At 38.2% G+C, this 20,035-nt stretch overlaps 2 protein-coding genes across 2 annotated transcripts in view; both read right to left on the bottom strand.

The window, feature by feature from the left end:
* Positions 1–20,035, bottom strand: part of LOC311075333 (uncharacterized protein) — a 467,028-nt gene that overhangs the window by 116,501 nt on the left and 330,492 nt on the right. The window lies entirely within an intron of this gene.
* Positions 1,441–19,085, bottom strand: LOC311074977 (uncharacterized protein). The gene is made up of 3 exons (XM_084102029.1): positions 19,033–19,085; positions 18,847–18,921; positions 1,441–6,202 (listed from the first exon to the last, which is right to left on the bottom strand). Exon 3 carries the CDS (start codon positions 6,191–6,193, stop codon positions 4,670–4,672), a length of 1,524 nt encoding a protein of 507 aa, XP_083958155.1. The 5' UTR covers positions 6,194–6,202; positions 18,847–18,921; positions 19,033–19,085; the 3' UTR covers positions 1,441–4,669.

The following is a 20,035-nucleotide window of genomic DNA, read 5'->3' as shown; positions in this document are numbered from 1 at the left end:
AATAAGGTGTGGAGAGTTTAGAGATATCTTGTTAACTGCTGTGGGTGTGCACCCATGTAAATCAACTTCTGTCGCCAGTCTGGGACGGTGTTTAATGCAAATTCCTATTGTGAACTCATTGTGAAAAGAGGTTTCTGCCTTGGTCTGAGTAGTTAGGGAGATGCTGAAGAAGACTCATTGTGAATTGTAACACAAATTAGCCCGTGATGCAGTGTGTACACTCCGCATCATGTATTTTATAATGTCAGGTTCCCATCTTCTCTCTTTATTCCAGAGCATTTGATGTTTTGTATTTATTATCTTTGAACATTTTATTAAATTGGCATGATACACATACCTGACATAATAAATTGTTACATTTGATTTTATTTCGACTGACTCTGAAATTGTTTTCCCAAGTAGATTAAACAGATTCGTATTTTCCTTTAGATAAGTGTACTTGGGAAACCACGGCATGGCCAATCCCAAGCTATTATAAGAGAAGTAAAGTTGGTTGACTTATGTAGTAGTGGCCATACCTCTACTGAAGTAAACGTTACGTTAAATTCAAGTGTATGCAATTCCATGGGAGCTATACCAAAGTATCTTTGATTGTGTAAGCGTGAATGCGACCGATCTCAGGTATATAGCAATTAAGTGTGAAGACCTCTGAGCAACATAGCTTCCTCATATGAACGGGTAAAATATAAGTAAAGAGTTAAATAGAAATGTATTGCTCAACTATTATATAATTGACCAATAACCAATTGGCAATCTAACTTAAATTCAAGGTCATGATAAAATGGAGTCAGATATAAAATGGAGTCAGATAAAAGCTTAAATGGAATTAAATTACTTTGCCACGCGGAAAGACAGTAATGCGCAGAGACCTTCATCCGTCTTATCGGAAACCCCCATTTGGACCTATAAACGGGCTTACAGTCTCGTCCTTTATGGCCCTCTTAAATCAGAGACACTATGGATTTCATTGAACTCTAACTCCTAACTCTCCTGTTCTTTTTTTGTGACCATGAGTGTTGAATCTCTTCACCAATGTTCCATTTCTGGGGAGACTAAAAGCCACAAAATAATTTCTTGATCAATGTTCTGATAAAGTTCCCAGTACTGTATGTTTATTGAATTGACCAAATTGGTGTTGTCATACAATTTTTTTTATTTGGTTCTGATTTTTATATACAGATTTCTGCTGTCACTATGGGTTTGAAAATTGCCCCCAGTTTTGCATCCCTGTTTTGGGGTATGTTTGAACAAAGCTTTGTGTATCACCCAGATTGTAACTCACCTTAAAACAAAGTGTACTGTGGAAACGATACATTGATGATGTTTTTATGATATGGAATGTAAGTCTCAGTTGTTAGACTTTCATAGAATAATTAATGATAGCTACTGTTAATTCCCCTGATGGCATAGAGGAATGAGGATTTTTTTTTTTTTATGTGTGTTCATGCATCAGGTTTTGAAACCAGCTATCATAAACCTTCTGATTAATACACATTTACATGGTACGCCTTATCATCCTGCGTCACTAAAACTTTCCTTACATATCTCTCAATTTAGTCGTATACGTTGTATTTTTAGTGGAGATGATAACTTCCAACATCCAACAGCAATTTTTATCAGATAGGTTTAGCAAGAGCATATAAGGAAGAGTGGATTCAGTCTGCTGTGAGTCATTTTATGAATATGTCACAATGTGAGTGTCTGGTTAAAAGACATCTTGGACCATCGAGTGAACTGTTATATTAAATACACACCACTGGCAAAAGACATAGAAGGTGTTTTCCTTAAACATTGGCATATTGTGGGAAGAGAGACCCTAATCTTTAAAAAAAAGTTTAGGTTATCTGCCTAACAGGGGTAAGTCACATAGCCTGCGTTCTGGAATACCCCTAGCCCTGAGGTGCTCTCTACTCCTCCCTACTGAACATTTTTGTAAATTTCATATTGTGGTTATAAGAACATGTTGTGGTTATGAAGTTATGAAAAATGTGTTAATTCCTGCAGGGTATTCTGCTGTATTTCCAGTTGAAGGAACACAAATAAACATAAAATGCTTCTGCAAAATCAAAACAGCTGTCACCATTATGTTCTGTTAGCTTACTTATCATTGACTTTTAGTTTGTTTTTATTCTCATGTATTCCAGAAAGAAAGAAAACAATACATGCTCATGTTGGTTTATGTATGTTTATTTAACCAGTTTCATTGTAATTACACTGTGATACAAGCAACTGTAAATTACAGTAAGGTACAAAGATATATATATACTCCATATCAATAGTTTCTGGCTATTCTTTGATTTTATACCAAACCTTTTACACCTATTATGTGTGATTATAGTATATATTAGATCCCCATCTAAAGCAGTCTCTAGAACTTGTTAACTGTTAAAACAGCAGAATGACAGTATTTAGATATTGTAGCTATTAGTATATTCACAAAAGCATCAATGAAATTCAACATAATTATACTATTCCACAAATGTAATATCCCCCTCAATTTGGTCCTCTATTACGTACACTAAGAAAATAGTTAGACTTTAAAAGTTAGTAAAGGAAAATGGTACTACATTGTAAAATCGAATTAGACCTACTTTAAAAAAGCATGCAAACCGATTGCCTTAAAAAAATATATAATAAAATAAAAAAACAAGTAAAGTGAAATAAGAATAGTATGTTGTCCTGAAAAAATGCTTAGTTAGTATAGTATAGTTTTAGTAACTGAAAAATAACATAGTACTTGATAATTTACATTAGATCAAATTTAATTGTTACCATTGTTGTGTTTTGCATGCTGAATATTGATCAAGTATAATCAATTGCAAGATATTGTCACAAATACCCACTAAACATTGGACGTCGGATAGACGTGCAGATCATGTCTATATTGGGTCCGTCGGTCCATGACCAATTCTGGACATCTATTCGACATCCAAACTAGGTCCACTATTTGGACGTCCAACCATGACCCAACTTGGACGTCATATTGACGTTCAACATTGGACCTTTAAACTGGGTAATTTTTTTCGACGTCCAAACTAGGTCCACTATTTGGACGTCCAACCATGACCCAACTTGGACGTCATATTGACGTTCAACATTGGACCTTTGAACTGGGTAATTTTTTTGGACGTCATTTGGACGTCTATGACAGGTGCAGGAAATTTACATGACTATTACTTTTTTTTTTACGCAATAAACGCCATTTAAAAAAAAGAGTTTGTCATGTCATTTTGCTGTGTACTGAACCTATTCGCTCCATCCACGTTTCATGCCAAATCTCTATTTCCTTGTTTAAAATGTAAAAACATTTGTTAAAAATATTTCTTTCCAAACCGCGATAAGCGCCAAACCTATTTTTAGCCTAAACGCATATATCCTCTGGACTAAACAGAATTATCTCACTCTCTCTCGCACCCTCAAATCACTCGCGCGTATTGCGCCAGACGCTCAATTCGCCTCATTCGCTCGTCCGCGCCGCGCTAAACGCCTCATTCGCGCATTATCAACATGATTAATACATATTCGAATAGGCCTACAGATTATTTATAATTATTTAAGATCATTTTCCAAAAACTCCATTTGATCGTCTCAGCATCAGGTGATAACTGGAGACGCATACAAAGGTACTGAGATACTGTAGCTCAAACAGTAGAGCGTTGGCGCTTATAACGCTAAGATCACGAGTTCGATTCCCAGGGAAGGCAAGAATAAGGTGTGTGTGTGTGTGTGTGTGTGTGTGTGTGTGTGTGTGTGTGTGTGTGTGTGTGTGTGTGTGTGTGTGGTCTCATGAGGAGAAGCCTAATAAAGCCGCTGTTGTGATTGAGTGCACTGGGCGCGATTATTGTTTGGAAAAGACGCACAGTATCTAATAAAACACACGATCCACAGCAAGCCGACCCCGTCTCCTTCCTTCTTCCCACAAACGAACTTTTGTGGACGGACGTCAACATTAGACGTGCGGAAGACGTCGGAAAAAGACGTAATCTGGCGTCACAGTCTGCACCTTCAAGGGGAGCAAAATTGGACGTGCAAAAACGACGTAGAAAATACGTTGTTTCGACGTGTCTATGCGCAGTGGGTATAGAGGAATTTAATTATTAACCCAGTTAAAAGTTTACACACACACACACACACACACACACATATATAAGGGGCTTTCGCACCGGAAGAACCTTATCATAGTTACTAGAACTACTGGCGGAAGTTCCCGGTTTTTGGCACGTTTGCACCGCAGGAACTAGGAACAATTTTTGTTCTAGGAACTTCTTTTGGAGGAACTAATTTACTCCTACTTCAGAGTCGGTCTAAACCAGGAGGAGCTACCATTGACGTTAGTGTACGCTGATTGGCCGAACGCACGTGAAACACCAGCACCGCCATTTTAAAAAAAGCTTTGTAAACACAGATTATAGCCTATATATTTACTACAGAAACTAACTCTGCGAACATGGAAAACAGTGATAGATGGACCTCTTAACCTTTACTCTGAGGAGAAAATCCAACGCAACTTTGAGGTGACCAAGCGAAAAATGTCTAATAAGAATTGCGAATAGTACAGATTATATATATATATTTTTGATATATTTTTGAAGCATTAACTCTGGCATCATCCGTGTTTTTCTTTTCTTTTTTTTCTGGAAATATTTTATGTACTATCCTAGCCTGACCTTCAATTTTCTTCTCCTGCTTTCTTCTTGATTTTTTCCAGTATTTCAGCTTTTTCAGGCTCATTTATTTCCTTCATCTTCTCAATCAGAAAATCAATGTGTTGAATTGTCTTCAGAGAAACAGCATTGAGTGCGATCATCTCCAGAGTTTCCACACAGTGAAAAGCTTCAAACACCAGCTTTATTTTCTCTTTCTCTAATTCCTGCAGTTCTTTTTCCAGCTTCTGGACCACAGACTCACTGCCCCCAATCTTCCCATCATATTCCTTCTTTAAATCTTCATATGTCCTCTTCTCTTTCTTTGTCTTTGTCACATATATTTTTGCTTCTTTGACATGTTTGCTGTAGTGGCATTTATCTGTGCACACTGTACAGTAATTATCTTTCATCACGCTGCACCATGAGAGATCTCTGACCCACCAGCAGTCTGGATAATGACAGTTCTCCTCACAGACGCTGCAGCACATCGCCTCATAGGCTATAGCAGGATCAATATCAACCTTCTCTTTATAGGGCACATCAACTTCATACTCAAAGTTATGTTTGTTCTTGACATATTCCTGGTTCTGATTCAGAGCTTCTTGAGTTTGTTTCAGTTCATTTTGCTTTAGTTCCATCATTTTAACTCTTGATTGTAGATTGGAGATGTTTGTAGTCAACTGCTTCCGTTTTTGTAAAACATTCTGAGTCATCTGCAAGGATTTTGGTTTTATGTTTTCAAGAAACTTGAACAATCCTCCCATTCCTGTGAAACTGCGATTCCATGATTGTTCATGGATCATTTCATATTCTTCATCAGCAGCGTCTGACTGACAGTTGTCAAACAGGAAAAACACTGGCTTACTCTTGTCATTCACTGCACACTTGATTTTAGCCTCTTTAACAGCCGTCAGGACATCTTTAGGTGGCTTTCCATTTGAGTGTGTGAAGAGCAAGACAATGTTTTCAGCAATATCTCTTCCAAATAAAGACTGAACAGCATCAAATATGTATTTTTGAATCTTTGAGAGTCGATTTTGGGTTGCTTTAATCACCAGACACACTGCATCTACTTCAGTGATCCCTTCTTTGGATTTACTCAAACTAAGCAATCTCTCAGGAATCTCTTTATCTTTCTCAACTCCACGAGTGTCTCCATATCCTGGACTGTCGATGATTGTTAAATGGATTTGACTCTCTTGTGGATAAAACCCATAAACAGTGATGCTGGAGGTCTGACTGTGAGCTGATGTTCGGTCACTCTGATCATCTGTGATCTCAAACCAAACCTTGTCTTCTCTCTTCACACCCAACATGTAGTTGATCATTGTATTGATCAGGGTTGTTTTTCCTGTTCCTGTTTCTCCCACCATCAGAATGGTTTTATGGGGTTTGTTTGTGTCTCTCTCACCGAAGGTAATTTTTCTATATGGTTCAGAATGATCCAAATTGTCTGAACTTGTTTGCAGACGATGTCGAACAGGATTTCCATCTTCAATTAAGATGCTTTTCTTGATGATTTCCATTTTGTACAATTCTTGACTCATTTTCCCCCTCTGTAATGTTGTAACAGAAAAACATGTTATTTTACACAGCTTGGAATATGTTAAGGTTGTACATACAGTAGGCCACCCAATCAGAAGCTTGGCCCACCCTGACCCCACACCACATCACAAAACAAAACAGCCAATCACAAAAGTGGTGCGATATTCAATCGCCGCTCTCACGCCACACACCATGTTCTTATGCAGTGAAACACACATCGCGGAGCAAAGAGGACACTGACAACGCGCTGACAGACAGGACAGACCAGGTTACTTTTAATATGAAACAAAGTCTCAACTTTCAAATTTGGTCATTTATTTACGAAATTTAAAAAATAAATACCGTTTTGTTGATCTTTAATGTGTCTGACAGATCGCTGTAGAGTCTCAGTTAAAGCGGCTCGTGAACTAATCATCTCTTCCTTCTAGTTCATTTATAGCAGGGTTCACCAATCTCGGTCCTGGAGGGCCGCTGTCCTGCAGAGTTTAGCTCCAACCAGCTCCAACACACCTGGTTGAAAGTTTCTAGTATGCCTAGTGAGACCTTGATTAGCTGGTTCAGGTGTGTTTAATTGGGGTTGGAGCTAAACTCTGCAGGACAGCGGCCCTCCAGGACCGAGATTGGTGAACCCTGATTTATAGCATCAAATAAACATGAATAAACATAAGAAGGAATGTTGTTTTAACAGTGGAAAGACGTCACACACTGTTTTTCAAGTTCAAATCCCCCAACGTCAATCTACTAACTCTCCTGACCACTTTGTCGGACAAAAATGGGGGATTCGGCGGATGGTGGATAATGATTGGTCAGATCGCCTGTCAATCAAACTCCCTGTGAAGGGTCAATTCAGCTCCAGATATGTTATTTTCTGTTTTCTTCCCAACCCCCTCTTTTTTCTCCAAGACAGACTTAACTTATTCACTTTGCTACCTTTGAGGTAAACGGACGTGCTGAATTAGGAAGCAATATAACGACAGTAACAGCCAATGAACTTTATTAGAATTATTAGTGAACTTGATTACCATACTCTAGCAGCCTTGTTCCGAAAGGAAAACCTTGTGCTTTTAGCTCATGAAAAAGCAATAACACATGAACTGGAAATGGATGAATTTGTAACAATTCTCTAAAATGAGTAGGGTGGTTGCTAGATGGTTGCTAGGGTGTTCTGGGTGGTTGCTATACTGTTGCCAGGTGGTTGCTAGGGTATTCTGGTTGGTTGCTAGGGTGTTCTGGGTGGTTGCTAGGCGTTTGCTAGGGTGTTCTGGGTGGTTGATATGGTGTTGCTAGGTGGTTGCTGAGATATTTTTGGGTGGTTGCTAGTGTGTTCTGGGTGGTTGCTATGGTGTTGCTAGGCGGTTGCTAAGGTATTTTGGTTGGTTGCTAGGGTGTTCTGGGATGTTGCTAAGCAGTTGCTAGGGTGTTGCTAGGTGGTTGCTATGGTGTTCTGGGTGGTTGCTATGGTGTTACTAAGCGGTTGTTATGGTATTTTGGGTGGTTTCTAGGGTGTTCTGGGTGGTTGCTAGGCAGTTGCTAGGGTGTTCTGAGTGGTTGCTATGGTGTTGCTAGGATGTTCTGGGTGTTTGCTAGGGTGTTGCTAGGCGGTTGCTAGGGTTTTCTGGGTGGTTACTATGGTGTTGCTAGGCGGTTGCTAGGATATTTTGGGTGGTTGCTAGTGCGTTTATAGGGGGTAGCTAGGGTGTTCAGGGCGGTTGCCATGGTGTTACTAGGTGGTTGGTAGTTGTCACAGATGGTTACTATGGAGTTTTTATAGAGTTCTTAGCTTGATCTTGGCATGATTTAGCACTTAACTAATCGCTATTAACATATCATATATAGCATATTAACATAGCTATTCACTGCTAGCATGTGTAGCATGTTGGAAGTGCTGTTTGCTAGCATGAGTCAAAAGAGCCAAACCTCATCTCTATACGATGCTATACAGAGATATAGGTCTTGCAACACGGTTGCTAGGGTACTCAGGTTTGGTTGCTATGGAGTTGCTTGGGAGCTGGAAGCTTTAAACTTAAGTTTAAAGTAGTTTGAAGTTTAAAGTAGTTTAAGTAGTTTGAAGTTTATGATAGATAGATAGATAGATAGATAGATAGATAGATAGATAGATAGATAGACAGATAGACAGACAGACAGACAGACAGACAGACAGACACATACACACACACACACAGAGAGAGAGAGCGAGAGACAAGCTCACTAACTCAGTCCAGTTATGGTCCATTTGTTTTTGCTTTCACATATGAAAACGAAAAAACGGAATTATGTTCTTGCAGGGAAATCATACGGTGGCCGAGAGAGCTCAACGCGCTGCAACTGAAGAAAACACATGCAAATAGAAAAAACACCCGCAAATTAAGAAAACATATTCATCAGTTTCACAACAAAAACTGATGAAAAAACTGTTGTGCTCCAAATACTCACAACACAACCAAATACAGAAACGCGCTGCAAAAGTTCACAACACAACCAAATACAGAAACGCGCTGCAAATAGGACAGAACACAACGGAAATGTTTCCGGGGAACCCAATAAGTGACGGACCCGGCTGGTACGTGCTTATTGCTCGTGAGCTTCTTCTTCTTCTGGTGATAAAATAAACCGCGATAAAATGTACTGACGGTTAGTAATATCGTTTAAAATTTAATTATCACTAAAACCTGTTTTATTTAGATATTTAAATATGAATTCATGAATTCTTATATATATATATAATTTAATGCAGTGTGACCAATTCTTAACCTTGTAATAATGACATATTTTTTCCTATTTCCATATCTTTTCCTCTCATTTCCAACCCGTTCCTGAATTTGATAAAGATGTCTTCCTTTAGAGTCACTATTCCATATCTTTTGCCGTCTTTTACTAATTTCAATTGCTATTAATCTCTTGATTTCTGATTTACTTAGTGATACATTAATTTCTATTTGTGGATGATTTAATGCTTTCTTGCCGGTGGTGTCTGTTCCAGTGCCTGAGCTGGTGTCTGTTCCTGTGCCATGGCCGCCCAATGGAATGTCTGCTCTGCCCTGGCCGCCCGATGGACTGTCGTCTCCGCCCTGGCCGCCAGATGAACTGTCACTCCCTGTCCCCGTTTCCCTCCATGGACCTGGCCCCCCATCCCTCCCCCTGATCCTCCACCAGTCCACCTCCCGCCTGGACTCTTGTTTGTCTGTCACGTCTTGGAGCGTCTGGTAGCCGCTCTGTAGAGGGGGGGTTATGTCACAGTGTCTGGTTTATGTTCCTTGGGTCACCACTAGATGTCCTCCTTCCCCACGGTGTCCATCACACTCTTGAACTACATCCCCCATGATCCTTGTCTTTTCATTGCACTCAGCTGTCCCTTATCACTGATCATTGCCTGTTCCCCATTAGCATTGTCATTTCCCTGTGTATATATACCCTGTCTGTTTTAGTATGTGTCACAGAGACCTTGTATTTATCACGCCACTTTTATTTATCACTGTTTCTTCTGTGTTCCTGTTTATGTTCTTGTTTTGGATGGATTATGATATCGACTATTGCCTGGACTGGATTATGCTTATGGAATTCCCCAAATAAATAATTCATACTGCAGTTGGATCTAACCCCTGTTTCTTGTGTGTGCATCGTGACATTCACTGTAAGAATGTAAAAGCAGCTGATTTTAATTTTTAAAGCACGACCGTTTTTTGTTGTCATTTTTTTAACGAGATGTTGTCCAATGCGTGCGTTATTTGGTAGGCTACAGTGCAAATAAAATGTTTAATGGCAAACTCACGTTTCTTTGTTAATAAAATGAGGGCCTGTTGGTTCTGTAAATCCCTATGTTATAGTTTTAAAGATTCATGTTTTCTATAAGTGTCGACCATAGGCTACAATTCGACTATCTGTTACTGTGACATCAGGCCATTGGGTTTTGTGTGCCTTGGCTACAATAGAATTAAAACCATGTAGTGCTGAAATGTGAAAATAAATAAGTATTTACTAAAACAGATTTATTATATCGATCTGGGCTTGTATATTATTTGGTAGGCTAGCCTATTATTGTCTTATTTGTCACTGTGGTTTTGCTTTAAAATAAAATAAAACAAACTTTCGGATTTATCCGATGTTTTACTGAAATACAGTGAATTATCATCATTTGTGTAAAATCCCGAGTTTGTGTTTATTCACTGATCCTAATGGAAAAACGAAGAAGCATTTATTAATGATTTGAAATTCCGGAGCCCTGCATGACATGCGGAAAAATATTGTCTAGCCTATATCAGCCTATAGAAATGATCTCTCCTTTGATAGCCTATATGCCAGTAATTTCATGCTGTCATGATCATTGCTCACTAAAAGTGGCACTGACTTATCTGCAGGGTAAATTAATAAATATAAGAGTAGGCTATCTAAATTTCAAACAGTAATTTATCAGCAACATATTTCGTGATATTGCCTAGCCCTAAAACTGCTCAATATTAGCCTAAAGCTTACAATATGATTTTTTGTAAAGCTGCTTTGAGACGATGTGAATTGAGCGCTATACGAATACATTTTGACACTAACTTCATCTAACTTGATTCGTAAATTCAGCAAAATATTATCCAATTGATCATTAGGCTACTGAAATCGGAAATCCCCATGGTTATCATCACTTAATATTTCTGTAGTATGGCCAAACAGCGTCATAGTCGTAGATCATTCATAAACTCCTGTCGTGTCGCCCCGCCCCATCGTCCAGACTGCACTCTGGGGTTTCTCTGCAGATGTGGAAATAATCTGTAACTGGGTTATGGGTTCCTACACTCATGACATAGCCTACGTGTTTTGAAAGTAGTTCTGCTTACCGCAGGCTCTACACTTTCTCATCTCTCTCCTGATCCTCCTCACTATCATCATCTGCCGCTGGAGCTGATGAAGGTCAGAAAACATATATTTTGACACATAAAGCGTCTGCTTTAAGGGACTGGTTCTATTTCTCCACGCTATTTCTCTGCACATTCCTTGCGTTTCTTCTCCATCTTGCAGACTATTTTGACAGCTACACACTGACACTGCTGCACGCTCGCTCAGTGTCAATCAAGAAAAGAGCCAATTGGCCGCTGATGTTTCATGGGCTGGTCTGTCAGAAAAAAAAAACTAACACTGACTTTTTTTGACCAATGCATTACACCGGCACAAACCCAGCGCCGCCAATTAAGCAAAACAAAACAAAACGAATGGGCCGCCGATGTACAAATTTTATGGGCCGTTAAACAAATAAAAAAATAATAAAAAGTATGTACTGAGTATGAGATGTATTGGCCCACAAAGCACGTCGGCCCACCGGGAAAATGCCCAGTATGCCCGATGGCCAGTCCAGCCATGGATGTGGAGATATTAATTGTAAGAATCCACAACATAGTAAAGATTTATGTGTTTTATATGACTCAATTGTGGAAACACTTAATATTGCCAGTAGGCATTTTTATAAACCTCAGCAAATGGCATATAGCATCAAGCCTGGTTGGAACGAACATGTAGCAAAACTTCATGCCAAAGCTCGGTGTACATTTACTGGATAGAGTCTGGTAGAGATAGACAGGGCCCTTTATTTGAAGAAAAGAAACGGGCAAATGCAAATTTTAAATATGCACTAAGATTTATAAAAAAGAATGAGAACTTGATGAGGTCTGACTCTTTGGCATGTAAGATGCATAACAGAAGTTATAATGACTTTTGGAAAGAGGTTAGCGTCATGAACAATATTAAAATGTCTTTACCCTCAAATATTGAGGGTGTCAGTGGCTCTGATGTAATTTGCAAGATGTGGTGGCAACAATTTCATGAGCTGTTTAACTGTATTGGAAGGAATACTTTTGAGGTGGAAAATATTGACAATGATAGATGACAATAAAGCGTGTGGGACCGATAAAATAACAGCTGAACATCTAAAATATGCAAGCAAGAAACTTGTTCCTCTGTTTGCTATTTGTATGACAGGTTTCTTAGTTCATGGGACTCTGCCTAAATCTATAGCCGCTTTCCGACCGGAGGAACCTTTTCACAGTTCCTAGAACTATTGGCTAAAGTACCCGGATGTCGGCGTGTTTGCACCGCAGGAACTAGGAACGATTTTAGTTCTAGGAACTCCATTTGGAGGAACTAATTTAGGTCCTACTTCAGAGTAGGGTCTAAACCAGCACTATAGGAACTACCCGTGACGTTAGTACGCTGATGACCGAACGCACGCGGAACACCTGCACCCACCATTTTTAAAACAGCTATATGTAAACACACAGATTATAGCCATACCTGTCAACACTCCCGTTTTTCCCGGGTTACTCTTGTTTTTTAGCCCTATCTCCCGGACCCCTCCCGGTTTGTTATTTCTCCCGGGAAACTCCCGTAATTTGCATGGTCCAAACTCCTTTATGAATAATCGGACCAATATGTTTGTCTGACCAGTTGCCAGATCTGGTATTAAATGCATTATATTCACACAATCCACACACCATATACAATTTCAACCCGTTTGTAACCTCAACCTGGCAACCTATAAACCGCGCAGTCGCGGAAAGTATAACCCGAAAGCGAGCCGATAGACATGGCAGGTGAACGCAGGGCCGGATTAACCAGCGTTAGGGCAACTGGTCACTTGCCCAGGGGCACATATCTAAGGGGCTTTGACAGGTAGGAGGAAATACACAGAAATTTAATAAAGTTATCAAACACTTGTCTTCACTGCATAAAGTGCATCTACGCGGGTTCACGCAGTCTTTCCTCCCTCCCCGCTGGACGCCAGCGATTACTAATTCGTGAAATGCACTCCCGCTGGTTGAGCGCGGTAAAGTTCGTTTAGGTTCGATTTTAGCCGGACATTTGTTCTATAGGGTCGGTAGTCTAACAAAGATATCAATAGCAAGATTAGTTTGAACATTATGTTACCATTGTATATCGACAAGATTAAATATTCATTCAAAATCATTCGTGCATTAATGCTGCATAATTATACCTGAGAATGCTTTGACACGTTTCCACAGCGCACAATGCTTAAGGGAACGTCTGCCAATTCCACCAACTGCGGTAAACGTAGTCTATAATTTGTATTATTTAAAATTACTTTTAACATTTAAAAACAGACGTTTTAAAATTCCAAAGCTTGCAGAAGGTTCCTATTGGCAATACTGACTTAGGCTACAGCTTTCCTGGTAGCCTTGAGTGAATTAACTTGTCTAAGAAAATGATTCATAAAACGAAATTTCTTCAATATCCGACGCACAGGGCACCCTTAAGGCTGATTTATACTTCTGCGTCGGACCTACGCCGGAGCCTCTACGCTGTAGTCAACGCGTTGGTTTTCATTTATACTTCTGCGTCGTTGTCCGCGTTCACGCGCGCAGAGGGAGCATGTGAAACACGAGGGAGCGGTCCTAGCAGACCAATCACAGCGCTTGCGTCCGCGTAGAGTTGACGCGTTGTTACATTTTTGGAGAGGTGCACGTCAGGGTACGCCGAAAGGTACGCGCGCTACACACAGCCTACGACGTAGCTACGGCGTAAGTTCGACGCAGAAGTATAAATTGGGCTTTAGGCGTCAATATGAGACGCAGATAAATATGAGTCTAGGAGGCGCCTCCTAGCGGTCTAACCCTAAACCTATCCCAGACCTAAACCTACCCATAACCGGCGTCTCATATTGACGCTAAAGGGTGCCCTTTGCGTCGGATATTGAAGAAATTTCAAAAGCGTCAGTATATGACGCCCTAGGATGAGAATGCGTTGAAATATCAGTTGAGCCTATGTTTACTTTCATAGGCTGAAAATGAAAAGACTAAGTTCAGCTTTAGGAGGGGAAGAAATAGAGGCAGGCAGATTTTTATTTTTAAAGGCCAGTTACTTCATGCCCATATACCATACCTAGAGATTGGCTAGAGAGTTTTACCTAGAGAGTTTTATTTCAGTTAGCCTATAGCTGGTTTGATTTGCATTGAGAGATGATCTTATGGAAAGTACTCCATGCCAATCTCTAGGTATGGTGAAGGCTATGTGATGATGTGCGGCTATTTTAATTCCAAAGGCCAAGGGAACTTTATCAGGATGCATAGTATCCTGGATCCATGAAGTAACTGGCCTTTAAAAATAAAAATCTGCCTGCCTCTATGGGAATTTAACATAGGGGTGTCCAGACTTATGCACCCTGTATTTTAAGGAAGAACATTTATTTATTTACAATACATTATTCATTCACAAAGAAAATTGGTGTCCTTAAAGGTTGGATTTTTCTTAATTTTTTAAATTAAGGCATTAAGTTCAATTTCCAAAAGATGATTTTTTATTCCTCTTTTTAGTCAACTTTAGCATGGGTGTCTAAACTTATGCATAGCACTGTATAATGCAAGTAAGTGCAATATCATGATTGTTAGAAGTAAAGAAGACAGGAAATTAGTATTCCCTGATTTCTTTTTATCTGGTACTGCCCTTAAAGTGTGTGATGAGATTAAATATCTTGGCCATCATATTGTAAATGATTTATCGGATGATAAGGACATCGATAGACAGTAGTGTCGCAAGATATATGCTCAGGCTAATGTGCTTGTACGCAAATTTGGCACGTGTTCTGCTGATGTTAAGGTAGCTTTATTCAAAGCATTCTGTACACCACTTTATACTGCCCACTTGTGGTGGTCTTACAGCAAAAAGAACATGCAGAGACTGAATGTAGCGTATAATGATGGCATGAGACTGCTTCTAAAACAACCAAGATGGTGAAGTGCTAGTCAAATGTTTGTTAATGTTGGTGTGCCTACCTGTTCTGCCTTAATAAGAAATCTTATTTTTCGATACATGTGTAGAATGTCTGCCTCAGAAAACAGAATTATACAAGCTTTAGCCCACAATGATTTTAGCTCTGTCAGGTATACATCTAGACTGTGGAGACATTGGCGCTCCTGTTTGTATATTACAAGTGAAAGTTATTGACTTTTTATGAATTTATTTCTATTTAGGCTACTGTATATTTTATTGCTATGTTGTAACGATTGTCATTTTTAAACTTGTACTATGGAACTTCCATTTTGAGTCCTGAATAAAGTCATTATTATTATTATTTCGGTTCATTTAAGAGATGAGCTCCAGTTCACACACCGGCGCCTCCATGTCCTCCTGATTATATTGCCTGCTATATTTACCTTATTTATTAAATTCAGGAAATTGGTTGATGAAACATTGATTAAAATTGAGATACAAATAATACAAAACGAAATTCACTTTAAAGAAAGGCTTTCTACAAAAAAAAACCTAATGAAGTGGTCAAAATCATGTCTGCCCACTCCATTTGTCTCCCGATATTTTCGGGATCATCTTATCTTATTCATGCTTTTCACTTTTCATATAATCAACATAGATGAAATAAAAAAAAAATAACATTGTTTCTTCCTCATAAAAGCGAAAACGAAAAATAAAATAAAATGAATATATTTTGTTCAGTGGAGAGCCGACCCATCTTCATCCGGTGGGTATATTACTTTTGGTTTGCGCAGTGTAATTCATAGAATTACTAAAACATAGCCTATTTTACCACCTAAAAGTTAAAGATTTTTTGTGTCACGTCCGGACCGTAACGCAAGTGTATTTCCCTCATATTAAATATAAAACGCATGTGTATACTGATATGTTTCTAATATCTGGACTCCTTTATTAAGGGAGTATGGATATATAAACAGACGTTTCAATATATTAGTATTAAACGCATTTTCTGATAATTTTATATTTCAAGGTTTGACTGCAAATGTCACGTCCATAACGCTGGAATTGCCCAATAGTAATTTAAAGATGTGGTAGCATGGACGGGAATGATAACTCTGGGAGTTGGAAGGGGTGTGTCGCGATTCTGCCTTCCCATTCCTTCTCACACCGCGACACAGGTTCGACACACATTGTTAATCCGGCCCTGAGCAGAGTGCGCAGTGGCAACGGCCAGTCCCGCCTTCTCCTACAAGGTTGGAAACTTTTCCACTGAGCCCTGTTCCACGCGAGCCTAACACAGGTCCAACTTTTTCCTGAATGCTGATACTTTACCATGTACCAAAAATGCATGGCACTCCTTTCCATATATCATTTTTATTATTTTTAATATTTTAAAATATTTCCCTGCTTTTTTCACGCCTACTACGCGAACATTTTCTCAAAGTCTCTTTCTTTTTCCAAAGTGACAGATAAAATCTCTCACTTTTGACCCAAACAGGTGTTACTTTAAAGTTTATGTGAATGTATACATTTTTAAATGGTTTCTAAACAAATGTCCTTGGTAACTTTGACCCAAAGTAATCTGTGATAAACAGTATAGGCCTACTATGTTTCATCTGCTTATTTATTATAGTCAAAATAATCCAGCAATTATGTTTTTTAGTCGATCTACTCGATCGAATTCAAGATGTATAAACTCAGATCAATAATGAGGCATATAGGCCATAAATAACAAATAGGCATGACAAAAATTGTATTATTCATACGTTAATTTAAGTTAATAAAAACATCTAAAACAAAGAATAAATGTATTATTTGATTTTTTATGATGAGTATTAATGGAACGGTCATTTCTGACCGGGAACAAAAATTGTTTAACATGACATTGAACACAACAGGGTTAAACGATGAGATGGGTCTTCCCCTCTCCTACAAAAACAGGTCGTGCCTTTAGTCTGGCAACTGTCAATGCGTGAACATGTTTACATTTAGGCTATTTCAATAGATTTTTTTCAGTCAGTTAAGCTAAATAATTGGGTGACAAATAGCATGCATATAGACTATTAATTTTACAGGCTAACAAATACAGTGGGGGTAAACTCTTTATTTGAAAAATAACGAATGCATATTCTGCCAATCAGATTTACCACCACAAATCGGAATATCAAGTGTTTTTTTTCTGATTTCCGTGCAAGAACGGGAAAACCAAAAATCAAGTAATATTTTCGTTTTTTCGTTTTTCTAAAAAGCGTTTTTTGTTGGGCTTGTCACTGTTTAACTTCAAGTTATTTTCTCTTTAAACCTTCGTTAGCAATGCGTGGTTAATCCCTCAATGCTGTGCCAAAGCAGTGCGTAATGATGGTTAGAATATAACAGCTTATTTAGCAAAAAAAAAAAAAAAAAAAATCAATAGGCTAATAAACTGGGCCCGGTTTCCCAAAGCGTTCTTATTTCTAAGTAGTTCTTAACCTATTCCTTAACCTCTCTCTTAACCTTATGGCACGATTCCCGAAACGTTCGTTCGCTAAGTATATCTTCTGTAAGTCACACTTTCGTAAGGTTGGTCTGGACCACTCTTAGCTTTACCTTATCACTGTTGAATATAATTCTGAAGTTTTAATACACCCAGACAGTATTAAATTAGGCTAATTCAAGTGTTTTCATGCAAAGAATAAAATTGTCATTACACTGATTGTTGTTAGATTTTTAATTATATTATTATACAATATTATTAATTTAATTAAAACGCTCTTTTAAAGGCCAGTGAAAGCATAGGCTACTGTCAGTTAAGTCCTATTCAGATGCTAATATTGTTTCTCATGGGCTCGTCCGGTATTTTAAACATTTACAGGGGTAAGTCGGTGATTTTAGTGCCGTCCGAATCCATAATATCAGTGTTTTTTCTCACCCAACCCACGTAAAAATCCCTGGCCAAATTAGTACCTACTGTTTTTTGACAAACAGGTCGTGTGGTGATTTAATTGCCGTCTGAATCCACATCTCTGAGTTTACAAGAGATTCAATATTCACGGTTTAAATCCTTTTTGATCACTGCCGAGCACCGTACGCAAGATGTAAACTTTTATTACTGAAATGCTGGAAAGTATTTACAAGAACAATATTTCATCGCAGCTCCACCTCAGCGAACAAAAATGGGAAAGAGAAGAAGGCACGTAAATTTTTGAAAAGGTTATTGTGGCAGCAATATATGTTACAATTTTAAAATATGTAGGCTAGGCTATTATAGGCTATTATAGTTTGGATTATTTTTTATAATATCCAATAATCATAATAAATTGCAATTTCAACTATTTCTGAAGTGCTTCATTTATAAAGATCACCGCTTTCTCACATAAACAGCCCCTGCACGAGAGAATAATTGATTCTCGAGCCATCAATATCAAACAATTCAGCACCATCGCCACGGACAGCGCCGGGTAACGTCGCACGTAAGAAGGTATATCTTAAGCAGCTTCCTATGGTTCGGGGAACACACTTAGGAACATAAACAAGTTTGGTAAGATATATTTTTCAAGCTTTCTTAGCGCGCTACGAGTGAGCGTTATCGGGAAACCGGGCCCTGAATGGTGCTTGCCTTGTTAAATATTCCCATGCTTTGTACAGTCACAGAAACGTTTATATTCAGCTATAGGTTATAAGCATTACCCCCAATAGGGCTAATATTGAAAATACTAGCCTTCAGGTTTTCTACTTCAAAATTTCACGTTTAATTTATTGTGTTACTTGTGGTTTATTTGTAATTGTTTGTGGTATACTTGCAATTTCGATGTGAAATTGTTTCTACTCCAGTTATTTTTTCTTAGTATAGTAGGTAGCCAATATCAAAATTGAATGGATGAGGACGAGAAAGTATAACGCCCAAGCCTAAGTAACAGTAAAAATAACAACGGACTAACTAAAAAAACAGTGGATATTGATGAGGTATTTTTACCTTTCAGAGAACTGTAGAATATGTCTTAACTCGTTCAAATGGTGGAGGTCTTCAAGGTTACCCGGGAAATTGGTGCTGAAAAAAATGCATGCAATAAATTAAGAAAATATTGACCTTATTTCTCTTATTCAGTGATTATAAAATATTAGACTATGTTATAATTCAGTAAAATTGTGTCCTACTTACGAAATGTTCTGTGTAAAAGTCTCTCTTTCTTCAACTGATTAGGAGATCTAGACAAAGAACAAGATCAGAAAGCGCTTTTATAGGCTGAAGCCCACACCTATTACTGAAGGTCATGTGATTTATTGGAAAATATGTTATGCTTTTACATGACGGACAAAACACATTTCAGCAGCTCCTAAAAACTGCCTGTTCTCGATTTCCAATTAATCACATGACCTTCAGTAATAGGTGTTGGCTTCAGCCTATAAAAGCGCTTTCTGATCTTGTTCTTTGTCTAGTTCTCCTAATCAGTTGAAGAAGGACAGACTGTTTTACACAGATGATATTGTAAGTAGATCATTTTACTGAGTTCTCACTAAGTTTTCAGGTATTTTTTTAATTATTTAGAGCTACTCTTGATCAGGGCCGTGCACAGACATTTTGAGGGGCAGTGGCTTAAACCAAAAAAGGGGGCACTATAAGGAGTTTGAATGAGGCAGTATCATCTTAATACAGAAAATTAAAAACAACTCTTTTATATGGGCAATAAGATTACAATTAGGATTTAGTGCAAAATCAAGTTATGTTGTTATAATTACTCTTCCAATTAAATAATTCAATGTCAATGCCAGTTTAACTGTCTGATGCTCAGTGGGCTCTCACTCTCTGAGCTGCCTCATCCTATGGAAGTAGTATAGACATTTAATTTAATATTATACACTTAAAGTATAAATTGAAATGATATACAGGTTACAACAGTTATAAAGTCACACCAGGGTAAAATGCGCATTTGACTTAATTCTCTTTTATACCACTCAATGGCACAAATTCTGCTCAGCACTTTTTTTCATAAACGCTTTTGATGATGGACTTGGAAATTTGGCTGATCATTGACTTGATCAAAGTTGATTCTGTGCTAATTTAATCTACTATTTTATATATATTTTTTAATGTTTTAGACTTATGTAGCAATTTAAATACAAAGATCTCAAGAATCTTGTTTCTGTATTTTTAAAATGAAAAT

This window comes from Abramis brama (assembly GCF_963993115.1).
Source record: "Abramis brama genome assembly, chromosome: 24".
NCBI lineage: Eukaryota > Metazoa > Chordata > Actinopteri > Cypriniformes > Leuciscidae > Abramis > Abramis brama.
Note: the sequence above shows the minus strand (reverse complement) of the source record. Positions and strands in the feature narration are given on the sequence as shown.